The 17,222-nt window shown below is 39.6% G+C and overlaps 1 protein-coding gene across 4 annotated transcripts in view; it reads right to left on the bottom strand.

The window, feature by feature from the left end:
* GPSM2 (G protein signaling modulator 2) overlaps positions 1-17,222 on the bottom strand; it is a 36,211-nt gene that overhangs the window by 6,417 nt on the left and 12,572 nt on the right. For 3 of the 4 annotated variants that reach the window (XM_081194399.1, XM_081194396.1, XM_081194398.1), the window contains 9 exons: positions 10,844-11,065; positions 9,171-9,306; positions 8,250-8,392; positions 6,251-6,374; positions 5,208-5,323; positions 3,827-3,982; positions 1,502-1,610; positions 1,110-1,239; positions 466-536 (listed from right to left, as the gene is read on the bottom strand). In XM_081194399.1, the coding sequence (XP_081050525.1) occupies positions 466-536; positions 1,110-1,239; positions 1,502-1,610; positions 3,827-3,982; positions 5,208-5,323; positions 6,251-6,374; positions 8,250-8,392; positions 9,171-9,306; positions 10,844-11,065 (1,207 nt within the window). Of the gene's footprint in view, positions 1-465; positions 537-1,109; positions 1,240-1,501; positions 1,611-3,826; positions 3,983-5,207; positions 5,324-6,250; positions 6,375-8,249; positions 8,393-9,170; positions 9,307-10,843; positions 11,066-15,755; positions 15,781-17,222 lie in introns of all 4 variants that reach the window. The other variant, XM_081194397.1, reaches the window with a different exon arrangement.

Raw genomic sequence — 17,222 nt, 5'->3', positions numbered from 1 at the left:
GTATTGACAACCTCAGGGGAGGGGGAGAAGGCTATAGATGCACACACAAGTGGTGCCATTTATTGCCAGATTCACAATCAATCAGAAACAGTTAATAATACAGATTTTGATTCTCCCATTTTTGACCAAAATCACTTTGTGCATAACTTGTTCTGGCTAGTCTAACATCCAAAGTTAGTTGCCACTGCAGAACACTGGTCAGTGAGGAGCACTGCTGCCAGAGACCTGACAGGAGAGAGGGGGACGACGACAAAGCAGCAGGCAGGTCAGCACTGTGCAGGCGCGTAGATGGGAGTGCCACAACCTCCACATCCCCTCTCCCTATAGCTTGAATGACAAGTAAGACTAATGTGCTGAATCCATATTAAGTTAATAATGCCTAGCTGAATTCCATTTCCTGTAAAATCAGTGGGAGCTAATGTAGTCCAGATCCAACCCATGAAATATGTTCAGCCAGTCACCAACCTTTTCAGGAGTAAGCTTCATAAGTTCCATGTTTTCCATACTATGGCGGCGTCCTACTCGGGGTCTTGCACCTTAAGACAGAAAAACAGTTTATTTTGAAGGAAAGCTTCATAACATTGGAAGAATGGCAGACTAAGATGATAGAATATGCAGAATTGGCAAAGGTGACGGGGAAGATCCGAAATCAGCACAACGAACTGTTTGAAAAGGACGAGTAAATTTATACAATATATGAAAGAACATTGTAAACATTTGTAGGTTTGAGTTGAAATATTTTGTTATGCTAATATTGAGAGCTGGTTTACATTTAATGAGGTAAATTTTATTAAAAAAGAAAAAAGGTAAATAAGTGGTTATAGAAATGCTAAGATGTAAGTGATTATTTATGAAAGCCAGAGAGTGGGATGGGGGGAAGTGGAAGCTCAGTTTGAGCATTGTTCTTTGATTATGAGATTATGTAATGGAATGTGATTATGGTAAAATGTTAAATCAGTAAAAATTATTATTAAAAAAAGCAAATACAGAGTCTTATAATTTTCCCAAGAAAAATGAGAAGTATATCCCACAAAATATCAGCATATCTATGAGTGTTGAAGATTAAGTAAAATAAATCTTAATACATAATCATGGAAGTTTATACTTACCATTCACACTATGATCTAGAATTTGATTTTCTGTCATCATTGAACTGTTTGTGCTGAAACTTAGGCCAAGCACCATTTGTAGATCTGAGAGGTTAAGTTTAGCTGTTAGTTCTCCAGTTTTATCTCCCACCTGCAATCAAAAGCATTTCGTAATTTCATATCCATACTGAACAAGTTCCTGTATACACTATCCATAAATATGTAAACGCCAGTCCTTGAACTTCTGAGGCGGCTTCCATTTTGAGTTTCCCTATTGTACTGATGCTTCTGTATTGAGTTTTGGTTTTCAAACATTTCGAAACTCGAACGGTCTTCCGTTCGAAAACCGAGGTTCCACTGTATACTTATTTTTATAAAAAGTGTATACCACAACTTGTAATATGACCACATACCTCTCTCGAAATGTCCAAATGCTTTTCGGCATAGTGCATAGCTTGTTCATGGTTCCCCAGGGCTGTGTATGCATTCCCCAAACTCCAGCATGCTCTTCCTTCACCAATTCTGAAACACAGTTCAACAGCATGACACTTATTAAATGCTCCATACATTAGCTTTCTAACTAACTTAAACCAGTAAGGACCCATTCCTATACTAGTCAGTTCATATGCCACAGTAAACCAGTTAATAGTTTAATGCTAATCCACTGGTCTGTGCCACTTTGTACTCCCCACTAGCACATGTGAGAAACAAATCGTGATCCTTGGCTTAGCTTTATGTCTGAACCAGAGATCATGTTTCATTTAAACAAACCACTATCGGCCAAGAACAAGTAAGAACATAAGAGCCTGATGCATCAAGCCAATCCTATCTAGTCCAGCATCCTGTTCTGGCTAGCCAACTACATGCCTGTGGGAAACCTTTAAGTAGGATCTGAGCACAATATCATTCACTCCTCCTGCAGTTCCCAGTAACTAGTATTCAGAACCATTACTGCCTCCAACCATGTATAACCTTCTTGGCTAGTAGCCACTGATAGCCCTACCCCCCATGAATCTTGTCGAATCTTTTAAAGTTGGTGGTCATCACTGCCTCCTGTGGGAGCAAGTTCCATAGTTTAACTATGTGCTGTGTGAAGGAGGACTTTCTTTAATCCGCCTTAATCTTCCAACATTCAATTCTAGTGTTATCAAAGAGGGAAAAACACTTTTCTCCATCCACTTTCTTCACCCCCCACCCAAAAAAGCATCCTGAGCATGCAGGCATAACAACGAATGGGTCCATTCTAAGGAAATGTTTTCCTCCTCTTCTGACACTCTCCTTCCCAGAAATCCTCATTCTCCCTGACAGCACGACAGCTCTCAGTGTGGGAGTGGGGGACAACTATAGCATCCCTACATGTCTCATTCACAGTTTTCTGCCTCTCTTAGCTTTCCTGGTCTGCCACCTTAGCTTCAAGGGAATGAGCTTGTTCCAAGAGAACCAGGAGCTCGTTGCACTTTGGACACACCCGTGACTTCTGCCCAAAAGGGAGATAGCTGTACATGTGACAAGACAGTATAAAACACTGGAAAGCCCCCACACCCCTGCTGACATTCCAGTTGCAGGGGTTACTTTTATTGAGAGTTCAGGTTTACTTTAGCTAAAGGAAAGAAGGGGCAGAGAGTCGTGTGCCCTGTCCTCCTTGCCCTGCTGCTAAACCTGCAGATCTGCTGAACTCACCTTGATGCTTTGTCAGCTGGGGCTCCCTCTAGCTCACTAGGTTGCTACAAATTTACATGCCTAGCTTTCTTCCAGCTACTGTAGTAGTCAGTGAAGTCAGGAGGTGTGGCTCAAATTTAGTTAGCCCCCTAGGAATGGGGAGAGAACAATAGACAGTGGCTGTTGAATCAACTAGTCCTCCTGGTGGTGCAGCACTGAAACTGCTGGCACATTTGTAAAGCTAAGCAGCATCCAGTATAGGTTCAAATAGGAGGACCATGTGTTGAGATTCTGTGCATTGCAGGGCGTTGGACTAGATGACCCTCAGGGTCCCTTCCAACTCTACAGTTCTGTGATTCCTTCCCTTCCTGAGAGGAAGTCCTGTTTACACGCTCTTAGTAATGCTACTGAACAAAGCTAACTAACTTTTATTTTTGTTTTATTTACTGGCAACAACACACTTAATACCATCAGTCAACAAATGCATTACTTTATGGTCTCTGCAGAGGGGATCCATTTCTCTTTGCTTCATGTTAACTGTAGAGAATCCGAAGTATGAACACGCATACTTCCACAAGCTGCTCAATTAAAGTAATACTTAAATGAATTGGTTCTCAGTAACAGCTTATATTCAATTTGAATATACAAAATCTCATTAATGCACAATTTCAATTAAAAGCCCTAAAGCTACATAATACAAAGCTTAGTGACAGAAAGCTGGCTAATCCCAATGCCAATCTCACAACTTTTAAAAATAATTAGTGCTTATTGAAGTTTCCAGAGTTGTATTTAGATATTGAACCCAGGCTTTTGTTTCTAAAGTAGCAGATCAAAGGACAAGTCACTGCACAAAACTGAAGGGAATTTTCAAAAGAGTTTATGATATGGCATGGTCACCTACAGTTCAAAAGGGTGGAGGGGAAAATCCAAGGGGCAGGGGAAGGTTCTTAGGCATGCATAGTGTAGTTCTTTGGACCTCTGTCTATTTGAATAGGACAATTATTCTATAGGAACTTAATTTTATACCCTCAAAAAGATCTCTCTCTTGTTAATGAACAGTGAACTTTTAAAAGCCTTACCTATCATTCAGTTCTTCAGCAATTGCCAGGTGTTTCAGATGATAATCGATGGCCTTTTCATAGTCTTGAAGTAAAGTATATGTATTCCCAAGGCTGTAGCAAGCTTGTGCTTCTACAGCCCGGTCTGTAAGCTGCCTGGCGAGCTGCAGTGTTTTCCTAAAAGTACAAACAGCTAGAAATAATCTTCGCTTACATGACTAACAAGAATGTATCTGCATATAGTTCAAGTGGCTCTCAATGTTTAATATACAAATATAATCCTATACAAAGCTAATTGTCTCCCCATTTCCAAAACAGTCTTTTCCCTTAGACAAATAGTATATATGCATAAACAAACATACAATGGGTCTTTATCAATCAATCAATCTCTATTGTTTAGACTAGGAGTCACAACAAAGAAATAAATAAAATAGTAATAACTTCAACAAAACAATATAATTTTTTTATCGTGCTACTGAGAGGGCAGAAAACTGGCTCAAACTTTAGAAGCTGCCAAAGCAAATATCACCACTGCTAACAAGGTCACCCTACTTTGCAGTTCAGACCAATTAGGTTTCCCATCAACAGCTAGATCTAAGGATTTTGTATAAACTCTGCAGAAAAAACAGGTCAGTCAAATAATGGGGTACATTTTCCACAGAACCAGTGCTGCAGTCTAAAGCCATAGGGTAAGAACACATAAACATAGGAAGTCAGACCATTGGTCCATGTGGCTCAGGGCTTGTCTACAGTGAATGGCAGCAGCTCTTCCAAGGTTCCAGGCAGAGGACATTCCCAGTCTTAATGGGAAGTGCTAGGCATTAAACCTTGGACCTTCTGCACACACAAGCAGATGTTCTACCATTGACCATTCCCAAAATAATGGTATTTTCCTAAAATGATATTCTAAAACAGCTGTCGTTTGTTAGATCCTTAGATGAGTTAAGATAGTTTAGAGCATTAAAAAATGTAAGAAAAGCTTGCTGAATCAAGCCAATGGCCCATCTTGTCCACCACTCTGTTCTCACAGTGGCACAGACTGTTTATATGTTCTAATAAAAACTGATTTTGAGGGTCTTAGTTTCAAGGGGGGACTGCCAATACTGACCTTTTGAAAAGATCTTAACTAAACTCAGGAAAGAGAACACAACCATTCAATATTCAAATAAAACATCTAAATCTGAAAGTAGCTTCAGATTTGGAGTTAGAAATAGGAAATCCAGGCTCACACAAATATAATATTCTCTGGGTGGTCCAGGGCAAGTTATATCTGAGTCTAACCTACCTACAAGATAGGCTAAAATCTGAAGGAAGGATTATAAATTTATAATGAAAACTAGAAGGATTGGAAAACTTATGAAAATAATACTGTGGTTAGGTATTAAACAATACATCGACTAACTTGTAGTATTCGGCAGCAGTTTCAAATTCTCCAAGGAAAATATAAGCATTTCCAAGATTGCTGTAGGCTCTTCTTTCAGCAGCTCTATCACCAAATTCTTTTGCAATTAAAAGGCGCTGAAAAAGAAAGGTTCTGTTGTCAAATACTGTGAATTTCTGATAGACAACTACCTCCTCTGGAATAGTTAGGAACCCATATGCCCACTACTGTGTCCTGAAAGAAGGAACAGTAACTCTTTCCTGAAAAATTCAAAGTAAAACAACTTTTAAATTCTCAAGTCTGCTGTTTGTAATGGTTCATACTGATATCCAGTAAGTAGTTGTGAACTGTAAAAGGATGGAATTTAATATGTAGCACAAAATTTTAGAATCCCGGGTTACTGATTTCAAATAAACCTTAATGTCATAGCTGTCAACTTTTCCCTTTTCTTGCGAGGAATCCTATTCGGAATAAGGGAATTTCCCTTTAAAAAGGGAAACGTTGACAGCTATGCTTACTGTGGGTTTCTTTTAATAAAAAATTCAGCTATTTCTGCAGAACATACATTGTTACAGATTCTTTGTAAAGAAGAATCCTGAATAAACTATCTTTCATCACTAGGAGTTAACAGATGATAATAATAGTAATAGTAGCAATAATAAAAACCTGCTTTTTAAATGGCAGGTGCAGAATACATCATGCTGGAAACTATCACTATATTCTGGCATGCCATGCACATAACACCAAGCCAAGGTTTCTTCAGCCAAACTGTGGATTGTCTGAACCCAGCCCAGTTGACTAACAATTGTTTGTTTTCTGTCAATAAAGCCATGATTTGTTCTTGGCTTATAGACTTATTTAGACTATTGTGTGGCATTATGTCTGAACCAAAAAGTCTATGGCCATACCACCCCAGATGCTCACCAATCTATACAGCAAAGCAAGAGCAGTCAGAAAACAAACCAAGCTTGGGAGAAACAAGTCACGGCTCTGCAGGATGACTTCTGGTTTGTTGAAACAAACCATGGCTTAGTGTTTTGCATGAACACAGCACTCTCTTGTACCTGTTCATGGGCAGTAACAGCACTCCTAAAGTTGCCCAGAAGATAATGAGTATTCCCCAGGTTTCCATAGGCACGTCCCTGGGCTGCTCTATCGCCCAGCTCTGTCACTAATGTCAAGTTCTCCCTATTTAACAGGGAAACAAAAACAAAAGGTTTATGTTAGAAATGCATAACAATTAGCAGCCATGAAGGTGGCTGTTCTTCCTGCTCATGGAACTGACACGATGACCACAATACATTAATAACTTTTGCTAGAAGCCATCAATATTAGGTGGTTTAATGCTTTCACCCTCACAAGAGCCCTGATCCAAAGCTGTCCTTTTATTGCCTTCCAGAGATAGGAAGAGGGGCCTAACTCAACCTATTGTCATTCTCCCCTTGAAGAGCTGTTGCATATATAGGCAGTGACCACTTTGCATGTGTTCCACAGATGTGCGACTGCCAACATGTGGGTACCTGTGGACCTAGAAGAGGGCATAACAGGGCAAGGCAGGCTTATGTGCGCTCGAGCTAGAAACAAAACCCTGTGCAAAATAGTTGACACCTGTGCCTAAAGAGAGATTTTGGAGGCTTACAAACGTGTGGTCAGTTTGTTGAAGAGCAGAAATTCACCAAAACAGAATCCCATTTTCCACCTCTCTGCATTGCGATATTCAGAAAAAATAGGGAGATGAGCAGAGGAAGTCATCAGTTATTAGTGGCTTTTCCATGCAAAAAACATTTATATGAATCAGGCTTGTAAAAGTAGCGTGGTACACACACTAAAGATTAAGTGGAAGGCGTTTTTGATGAGAACAACAAGGTCTCTTTAACTCTATTGTTTTATAATTATTATTTTTCACATTACAACCTGGTTCGTTATTAGCTCATGGAAATGAACATTTTTGATAAAAATGTGGAAGAGCATAAACAAAATGAAAGCAAACTTGCTTCTCTTTGGGTACTGTTAAAAGTTCCTACACAATTTTTTTTCCATTTTCCTCCTTCATAAATATATGATCATGGTTTGAAATGGGATGTGTGTCACCAGACTGAAGCCAAATACTGTTGAAACCAGTGGTCAGCAGATCTCATGACTTGGGATAGGAAAGTACTGATGGAGTTCAAATGGGAGTGACATGCAGCACTTTTCCATAAAGGCTGTACAGTGGTACCTCTGGATGCAAACGGGATTCATTCTGGAGCCCCGTTCGCATCCCGAGTAGAACATAACACGCGACTGCGCATGCTGTGTTTCGCCGCTTCCGTGCATGACGTCATTTTGAGCGTCTGTGCGAGCGGTGAAACCCGAAAGTAACGCGTTCCTTTACTTCCGGGTCGCCACAGAGTGTTACCTTAAACGCTCAGCCTGAAGCATATTTAACCCGAGGTATGACTGTATATATATTTTCTTCCAAATTCAGTGAAACAACCTCAAAGTAAAATGCATTCAATGTGTGATTGCCCTTGCAGATTATTAAGAAGCAACAACCCATATAGTTTTGACTTGACAAGCCTTCATTGGCTTCTGGTACTGTTCCAGGTACAATGCAGGACTAAGTTTGGTAACTAATAAAATCTTGAACGAAACAGTACATACCATTGTGACTGCTATGATAAACTGAAAGTGTGTCCTACACTGTGCTCTCTGTGAATTAATTTCATTTTGGAAAGGCGCATAAACAGCTTTTATGACAGTTACTCTATAACTGTTGACATTTCCCTCCTTAGAAATTCATCAGCAAGTGCATTTTTATTGGCCAGAATTAAGCTGCTGCAACTGGAGAGACAAGGTTTCATCTGAATCTTTCATATGTTCTATTTTTGAAATTTATTTTTGTGTTTGGACTTTAACAAATTTTCAAACAAAAAGAGCTTATTATATAGAGAAGGGGAATTAGAAACACAGTTTTGAAAGCATGTCTAATATAAAGCACATTTTAAAAGGATATAAATACTATTTTAAGCTACATCAACTCCGCTTCCAAGAATAGTTCTCCCCGCTCCCTTTGTTACTTACTCATAATAATCTGCAGCTTTCCGCAATGCAGCTTTAACATCATCTGGAAACTCTCCTGGATCATGGGTACCTGCACAGGCTACACTTTTACCCTTGGAGTGATATACATTTCCAAGGTTATAAAGTGCTCTTGCTTCTCCAACCTAAAGAAGAAAAGGCTGGAAATGAATTTCAAACTTACTGCCTTATGAATGCTTTCAGCCAGACATATAAAAGAACATTTCTCAACTATTCAACAATGGATGTCTTTCCATTTATACTAAACAATAATTCCTTTCCTGCAATTCTGATGAGCCATTTCACCACAGCATTCCTCAAGAAGGCTCACTATATTTGCAAATATGTTTATCAGGTGCCACATCTGCAGACTGCAGGAACTCCACAGAGACATCTTTTAATTATCCAAACACATGCTACCTGGATCGGTAGGCACAAAACTTTCTTTTTAGACTATCAAAACAAGTTCTCAGGAATGTGCAGGTGCTACCAAGCACTCGGTTATGAACGATTTCCCATGGTTCATGCAACTGGCAGATTCCCACACCTATTTGCTTTTAACAAAGACGAATGGCACAAGGAGAGGTTAAGAAAAGCAAAATGGTGAATGGTGTTTAAGACCAGTCTGGATTGGTACCCAGATTTCCATAAAGGTTATAGAGAGCTAGAATGAGGTGCTCTTTTGTTCTCTACACAGCAAATGTATTATTAGGACAGAGACAGTAAATGTGGTATCCTCCCGATTTTGTGGACTGAAACTCCCAATGGAGCAGGAGGGGCAAACAGTGGTATAAAGAGAATGGGGAACTGAACAAAACTGAAATCACTTGAACCAAATAAATCTTTAGCTATAACCCTGTTTAAAAGAACACTTCCTGTCTCCGCCCCCCCCCCAACAGTGCTAAATATAGCAAGTGTTTTTACCTTGTCACTTAGCTCTCTAGAAATGTCGAGATGCCTCTGACAGCGGACAATTGCTTCTTCATAATTTCCAAGGACCTTTAAGGTATTTCCCAAGTTTCCACTTGCTTTAGCTTCACCTAACTGGTCCCCAATGGTCCTGAAAATCAAAAGAAATATGAACTCATTTCTGCCACTTTTATAACGTATGTGGACTTCAACCTACCTTAAACAGAAATATTTTCCTATTAAATATCTACATCAGTTACCACGTTTGTTACAATTTGAACACACTTGAGTCCCATCCTAAATATGTTTACTCAGTATTAAGCCTTATTTGTGTATTTTAGACAACCTGTGATCACATTAATTCCAGCTAATGGCTTAGCAAAGACTGCTTGGAGATACATAGCTACAATGCTATGGCTCCAGTTCTAAATGCTCTCACTAGTACGTTAAGAACTACTGAAAACAATAGGACTTGGACATGTGCATAGTATTGCACAGTAAATGTACTATAATTTAGAATTCAATTACAACTCGGTGCAGCTAGGTAATTTTATACCCTGAACTTAATGATCTTACGGGGGGGGGGCGAATTTAGAAAGCTATGTGTATTACTTCAATTTTGAAGTGTACAACACTTCTCTTTTCCCCAACTCCCTGCCACCACTCTATGCTTTACCACTGCTTCTACATTTCTACTACATTAGCGCAAAAATCAAACCAAAGCTTCTGCTGTCCTCATGCTAAACACATTTACTTGAGAATAAGCACCATTTTATTGTAGAAAAATACATTCTTAAAGTAAAAGTAAAAAAAATGAGAATATGTGACCATCTACATGTCCAGCTGGGCACCCCCTATCTATACAATGTTTGCAAAAATAAGAAGAAAGAATGCTGAGGCAACTAGCCTCAGTCCTGCTGGGAGCTAACATGCCCGTGCCAGCTCAGGTCCTGTTATGAGGCCTCCCTTCCTTTATCCCAAATCATCTGCAGCTCTTGATGTTCACTAAGGGACCTGGACTTAGAACAACGAATGAATATTTTTAAAAACGAGAAGAATGAATAACAAACTTACGTGGATGTTTTGGATATGGTATAAACTGCATTTATATATTTATTTTTTTCTTTATGTAGTACTTTACTGGCTGCCAATCTTATGCTCTGTCAGTTTGTTTCTTTGAAGTGTATAATATTGTTTTGAGAGTAAAACAGTGTGTGTTTTAAACTTTAATGAAGATTAATTAAGACCACCACCACAATATTAGTGTCAGGAAACCCTTTTTGAAAAAACTAATTTCCAGTACATATTTTACACAATGCTTTCTAAGATTGTATTTTCAGATATGCAGGTGGCAGAAGGAAGATTAGTTATACACAACTAATACAACTTAAGACCCAAGTCAAATTAAGTGTGTATTAGTGATCAATGCATGCCTTGCTTACATATAATACCCTGGACACATCTGTGGCCGTTCTCATGAAATCCTATGAGCATATTTCATCACATAATTAGCAGAAATTAGCCTAAGAAATTTCTGTTGACAGAATTAAACCGAGCAACATTCCATTATCATGTGTTCAATATATGGTCAAGTATATCTGGTCAATTTCACTGAACAAAGTTTATTCACAAACAGAAAAAGTAATTGCTATCTAGAGGATCCTGAAGGAATCAAAATTTAAAGTTACCTTGCAAGGGTTAAATCATGGTGGTGATACTCCAAAGCTTTTGTGTATTCATGCAAGTAGAAATAGGCATTGCCCAGCTGGCTGTAAATTGCACTGAGGGTTTTCAAGTCTTCTGTTCCAACCTGAACTGCCGCTTCAAAGAAAGAGACACCAGCTCGACAGTCCCCTGCTTTACACAACCGCTCCCCTTCCAAGGCAAGCTCCAGGCAAGAAGCTTCCATTCTGCAGAGATGGAATGCAAGACGCCATGAGTTCCAATATCCTGCTATCATTAAGACCTACCTAAAACCCACACAAAATCCCTTGCTAGGCACTTTTACTGAAACATAGATAAAATATGCTTAGTTCAAGTGCACACTTAAGCACTCATATGATTTTGCAAAATTAAAATTAAGTTCCAATTATCTTAGAACAGCTGATACCCTTATTACATATACGGTACATTATTATACAAAGCAGAGGGTGTGACTGCAGCAGCAATCCTAAGCACCACTTACACTTAATGTAAGTAATAACACTTAATAAACACTTAATAAACATGTTTGGTAGCCCACCAACACATCATTAGTCATTTTGCAGCTCACCAATAGCCTGAAAGAAGAGGTTAAATATCTGTTTTTCAGTAGAAAACAATCCACACCTAGTTACCTGGAGGAGCTTCTTTCAGCACATGCAGCCAGAAATATGACTTCTTTACTAGCTTCCCAGTTAAGGACCTTATAGTGCAGCCCATTTCACACAACAGAGGCAAGGGTTGATTTCCAACCCGGTACAGTGGTACCTTGGGTTACATACGCTTCAGGTTACATACACTTCAGGTTACAGACTCCGCTAACCCAGAAATAGTACCTTGGGTTAAGAACTTTGCTTCAGGATGAGAACAGAAATCGTGCTCCAGCAGCGCAGCAGCAGGAGCCCCATTAGCTAAAGTGGTCCTTCAGGTTAAGAACAGTTTCAGGTTAAGAACGGACCTCCGGAACGATTTAAGTACTTAACCCGAGGTACCACTGTAATGGTTATTTTCAAGGCTACATTCCAGTTCAATTGACTAGACTGATGGTTGAATATCTCTGTGCCTGTCCTGCATAAGCAGCAGACACTGCTTCATGTTTTAAGCTACCAAAAAGACCTTAATCAAGCACAACAGGTTTTATATTACAGTGGTAAGCATAATTAGAGTACAAAACTGTAGTGCAGAACAAAAAGTTGCAGTTCATGCATTTGTAAGGCCCCTTACAATATAATATATATATATATATATATATATATATATATATATATATATATATATATATATATATATATATATATATTTGCTTTCGTAGATTTTCACGGGTACAGGAATGTAGGTTTTGGTGTCTTCGGGTGTCTTCCCGTGTAAGAGTTGGGGTGTCTAGGCGACGTTTCGACGAGGTCTCACTCGTCATCTTCAGGCTGGTGCTTTCGGCTTCTTGTTACTAGAACAGAGCTCTGTTCTAGTAACAAGAAGCCGAAAGCACCAGCCTGAAGATGACGAGTGAGACCTCGTCGAAACGTCGCCTAGACACCCCAACTCTTACACGGGAAGACACCCGAAGACACCAAAACCTACATATATATATATATATATATATATATATATATAAAATGTCTATTTGGGTATGTCTTGACTGTACACTACGTATGCCTAGTTGTGGAAGAAGTTCTCTCGCCCACCCCTCTCCACCCAATGGAATAAATGAGATGATTTATATGGGGGAAAGAGTATGGAAAGGGTTGAAAGGGTTAAATCCCCTCTTCCTGAGCACCACAGTCCCACTCTTCAACACAGCCCCATTGGACAGCTAAACAAGAACTGTGGGTGACCTAAATCACTGATATCCTACCCCCTGCTGCTGCCACCACCTGTTCTGTCTGGTTTGGACCTTACTAGACTGCTGTGTTGCATGCTTTGAATTGCTCCGTTATGTTGCAACTTCAACACAGAAATATGGAAAGTGGAAAGAAGATCATGAATCTCTTAGCTGATGAATCTCAAGTGGCTATGTGATTTAAATAAAAAATTAATTGTACCACCAAAATATACCATCTATGTATTTAATTCCAGATTCCTGGTTGCAGTGTTGGGCTTTTACAATAAGAAATGTGAGTGCATGTTTTGCCACCTATGCAAGCTCTTAAAATCAAATGTACTGCCTCCCATCTTCTCTGAAAGAGTGCTGACAGTTCCCTGTTTTTATTTATTTGGGGTGGGGGGGAACACACATGGAAGATATGCATAGATAGCAATACTGATGCTGTATTAGAACTGGTTCCATGATTGCTTCAAAATCAAGATTCTGGCCTGGATTTCCAGAACAGGCAAGTTAACAAGTTAGGTGATATTGTATTAACATGCGGATAATTTATAGGGTTTTTTTAAAAAAACAACAACGTAACAAGGGTCTTTTCATTTAGAAAGCATAATCCTTGCACTCAGGCCCCTAATGTGTCATTCTGGTGTTCAATAATGTTTAGGTTCTCAGCTCTTACCCAGCCAACTTTCACACATAAATATTCTTGGATTCAATCTTTACAGGAGGGAGAAAGAACGAGTTATTCGTGCCAGTTGGACTGCAGTTCTCTTGGGTACAATTCAGCCAGCAGGAATTCCTTCGTCATTCCCTGCCTGAACTATTTGGGAGAAGCCTGGAAAGACAGACCATGGAAATCTTCCATCCCTCTTTCTCTGGCTTCTAAAGAGCTCGGCCTGTTAAGTGGGTTAAAGCCAATACTTAATACCAAGTCAGAACACTAAGCATATTATCACAGAGGAAAAAGGTGGGGAGCAAGATGTAATTACATATAATAATGACTAGAAAACAGGCAAGAAGACTAAAAATCAAGTTCCTTGCAGTACAGGCTTTACTTGAAGCCCATGTTAGAATCACAGAGGCAGCTGGGGGCAGCCTTGCAGACTATCTAGTCCAGTGTTTTTCAACCACTGTTCCGCGGCACACTAGTGTGCCGCTAGATGTTGCCTGGTCTTCCGTGGGAAAAATTAAAAAAATTCGAAAGATTTTTTTTTTTAAAAAAAGTCAAATTTTCGATTGGGGCGTCGTCCCCGGAGGGAGGCGGGCGAGTCGGGCGGCGAGAGGAGGGGCGGCGGCGGCGAAGAGAGGCCGCCCAGCGCGGGGCTCTCGCCGTCTGCCTGCCAGCTCGGCGGGCAGCGCCTCCGTCCGCAGCGCCCGCCTCGCGGCTCTCATTCCCTGCCCCTGCCAAAGCTCACCCAGCCAAGCCGCGCTCTTCTTCCTGCCTCGCTTTGCTGCCTCCTCCCCCCCCCACCCCCAAAGCTTGGAGGTTCCCCAGCGCCGACCCGCAGGTTTGACCCCCTTCTCATACCTGTTCGCGCTCCTTGCACGGAATGGGGCGGATGGAGAGGAACGGGGCTCGCCGCTGCCTCCGCTCGCCCTCCCCCCCTCCGCCGGCGGTCCCGCGATTCTTGGCTTTTTGGTGGTTGGCACAGAAGGAAGGCAAGGGGGAGGGGAAAAAATTGAAACTTACACTTTCGTGCGTCCCTCCCGGCATGACGCTGCGCGCTGACGTCACGGGGCTGTAATGGTGGTGTGCCTCGAGATTTTTTTCATGAAACAAGTGTGCCTTTGCCCAAAAAAGGTTGGGAAACACTGATCTAGTCAACCCCCTTGCTAAATACAAGAAATTCTGAGTAAGAGCATCCCCAATGTATGTTCTGCTTGAAGAACTACAGCTAAAGCTCACCATCTAGGTAATTTGTTCCAATGCTGAACTGCGCTGATAATGTTCAACTGAAATCTACCTTCCATTAGATTAGTCCATTAGATCCAGCCCTACCTCATTTTATACAACTGCCCCTCAGGTATTTGAACAGTGCTATCATGTGTCTCCCCAAGCCGAAATCTTCTTCTCTTCAGGCTAAACACCCTCAGTTGTTTTTTCTTTAGAGGACTTGCTTTCCACACCCCTGACCATATTTGTAGTTGTCCACTGAACCCATTGCAATTTGTTTTTATTCTTGGTAAAGTACAGCATCCAGATGTTCAATGTGTGATTGACTACAATCCAGAGATCCTTTTCACATTTTTCTGCCAAGCCAGAAATCCTTTATTCTTTACACATGCATTTGGTTCCCCACCCCACAGCAGAACTTTGCATATACCTTGGTGGAATTTGATTTTGTATGTTTCATTCAGTTTTCCATTCCATCAAGAACGTTTTAGGTGTACTACTGTATTCTGAGGAGTCAGCTATCCTTCCCAGTTTTCTGTCATCCTCAAATCTGAAAACTAGTTAATACACCTTTTCGTCTAAGTCACACATAAAAGTGTGAAGAATTCCAGGCCTAAAACAAGGACTTGCTGCACCCCACTTGAAACCAGATTGATGAAGAATTACTGATACGCACTCTTTGAATATATCATTCCAACCAGCTGTAAATCCACATAACAAAACTATCCTCTAGCCAACAGTGAATCAGTTTACTATCCAAAATATCATGAGGAACAAATTAGTTTAATTCTTCCCATATATTCACAACAAGATGACTGTTAACATTATGAAGCATATAGTCCAGCAGTTAGGACTACAGAAATACACAGAACACACAAAAAAGCATTTTAAAAGTGATATGCAGCATTTTACCCATACTAGAGAAACTGGAGCATGAAGTCACATAAGCAGTTAGTATGGTACAGCACCTGACTGCGTTAATAAATAGTGCAATTATTTTAAATACCATCCAAACGCTATATAGGTTGTCAACTGGCAACATAAACCCCAACTTTGTATATACCAAATAATATATATTTCTTCAATATCATGCAACAGGACCTTTTAAAATTTCTAGTCAAAACAACTGCAGAATTAATGCACCACAGACTATATGTAATAAGAAACTACCAAAAGTATACTGTACCTCTTAGCCTTTGACACTCCACAGCCTAAACACAAGGATATGATAGACATTCTTAGCTTTTGTTAAAAAAAATAGCGTACGCCTATTAGTCAGGAATCGTACAAAATAAATCTTATATTTCGTTTGTAAGTCTAGTGTCTCATGTCGGCCAGCCATACCATAGATTTGGAAACTTGCCAAAATATCTTAAACAGAACTAAAAGCCAACTTCTTTCATTTTGTTACAACTATGTCTAGCCAACATAACTTGAATAAAAACAAAATTGACTACAACAGTATGTAACACCACCACAACAAAAGAATTAAGACACGCTATTGGGTAATCTTACCTAATCCTATCCCCTCCAAAGAGGTTCTCTCCGGGCACTTCATGTTGAATGTCACATTCAATTAACTTGACATTTAGAAAGTATAGGGCTCATCAACATGTAGAGGTTTTCCTATCACTTAGCATGATAAATTTATGGTTATCCTTTCTTGAATTTTCATTTTAAGTAATGGGTAGATTTTGATTTTTAATAAAGATTTTAAAGCACAAAGTCAAATGAAGCAGAATTTTATGAAAATTATATTATATGCATAAAGTGGCTTAAGGATAGATAGACACAATGCTGGAAGTATTTTTATGACTCAAGAGCAGAGCTTGCAGGGGTGCAGAGATGAGGTGTTTACTGTTACAAAGCGATAACAGCAAATAACTCGAGTTCAATTGTGCGAAGGCAATTTTTTGGTATGCCATACTGGAGATCAAAGCAGCTTTGGGAAGAAAAGCTATTTACAGATATCTCATTGGATCTAAAAGCTGGGCCTTAACTGAGGTAAGATACAACTTGCTTTTAATTACAGGAACAGCATTAGCAGCTGAGCAAATGCTTTACACCTGCACTATGCATGTTTCTAAAACCTTATAAAATGCTTATTATGCAAAAAAAATCAAGTGGGAGGGAGCAATATATACATTTTTAGGAATTCATCAAATAGTCACAATAAAAGCAGTTTCATTTTTTCACTATCTCTTCCAGTACTCAGTAAAAGGATATATTGTTAAGGATGCTGATTGGAAAAAAGATAACTCTCCTGGTTTGTACATTTCAAGATAAATAATGTCCTGACTTACCACATGACAGTTTTTTAGATTCTGTGTAAGTATTTCCAACATACTGCTGCTTAATCTTAATGTTTTTGGTTCTACATATAAGCAACAGAATCATTCTTCTCTGAACAAAGTGTTTCTCAAATATAATTTTCAATTTTGGTCTCATAAATCACAACACATTGCCTATTTTGCCTCCATTCCTTTTAGAATTTCTCCATCTTTTCTTTTTTAAGCTTCTAAATTCTTATAAAATGATTTTTTTCCTTCATTCTTTTAAATGCAGGGAGCTGGGTACTTCTGAGTAATAATTTAGTCCTAAATTATTTTAAGCAACTGGGGGAAAGAATGTGAATGCTAGCAAGTGTCTTTGT

The sequence above is a fragment of the Podarcis bocagei genome (assembly GCF_964188305.1).
Source record: "Podarcis bocagei genome assembly, chromosome: 5".
NCBI lineage: Eukaryota > Metazoa > Chordata > Lepidosauria > Squamata > Lacertidae > Podarcis > Podarcis bocagei.
The sequence above is the reverse complement of the archived record's forward strand: the minus strand, read 5'-3'. Positions and strand labels throughout refer to the sequence as shown.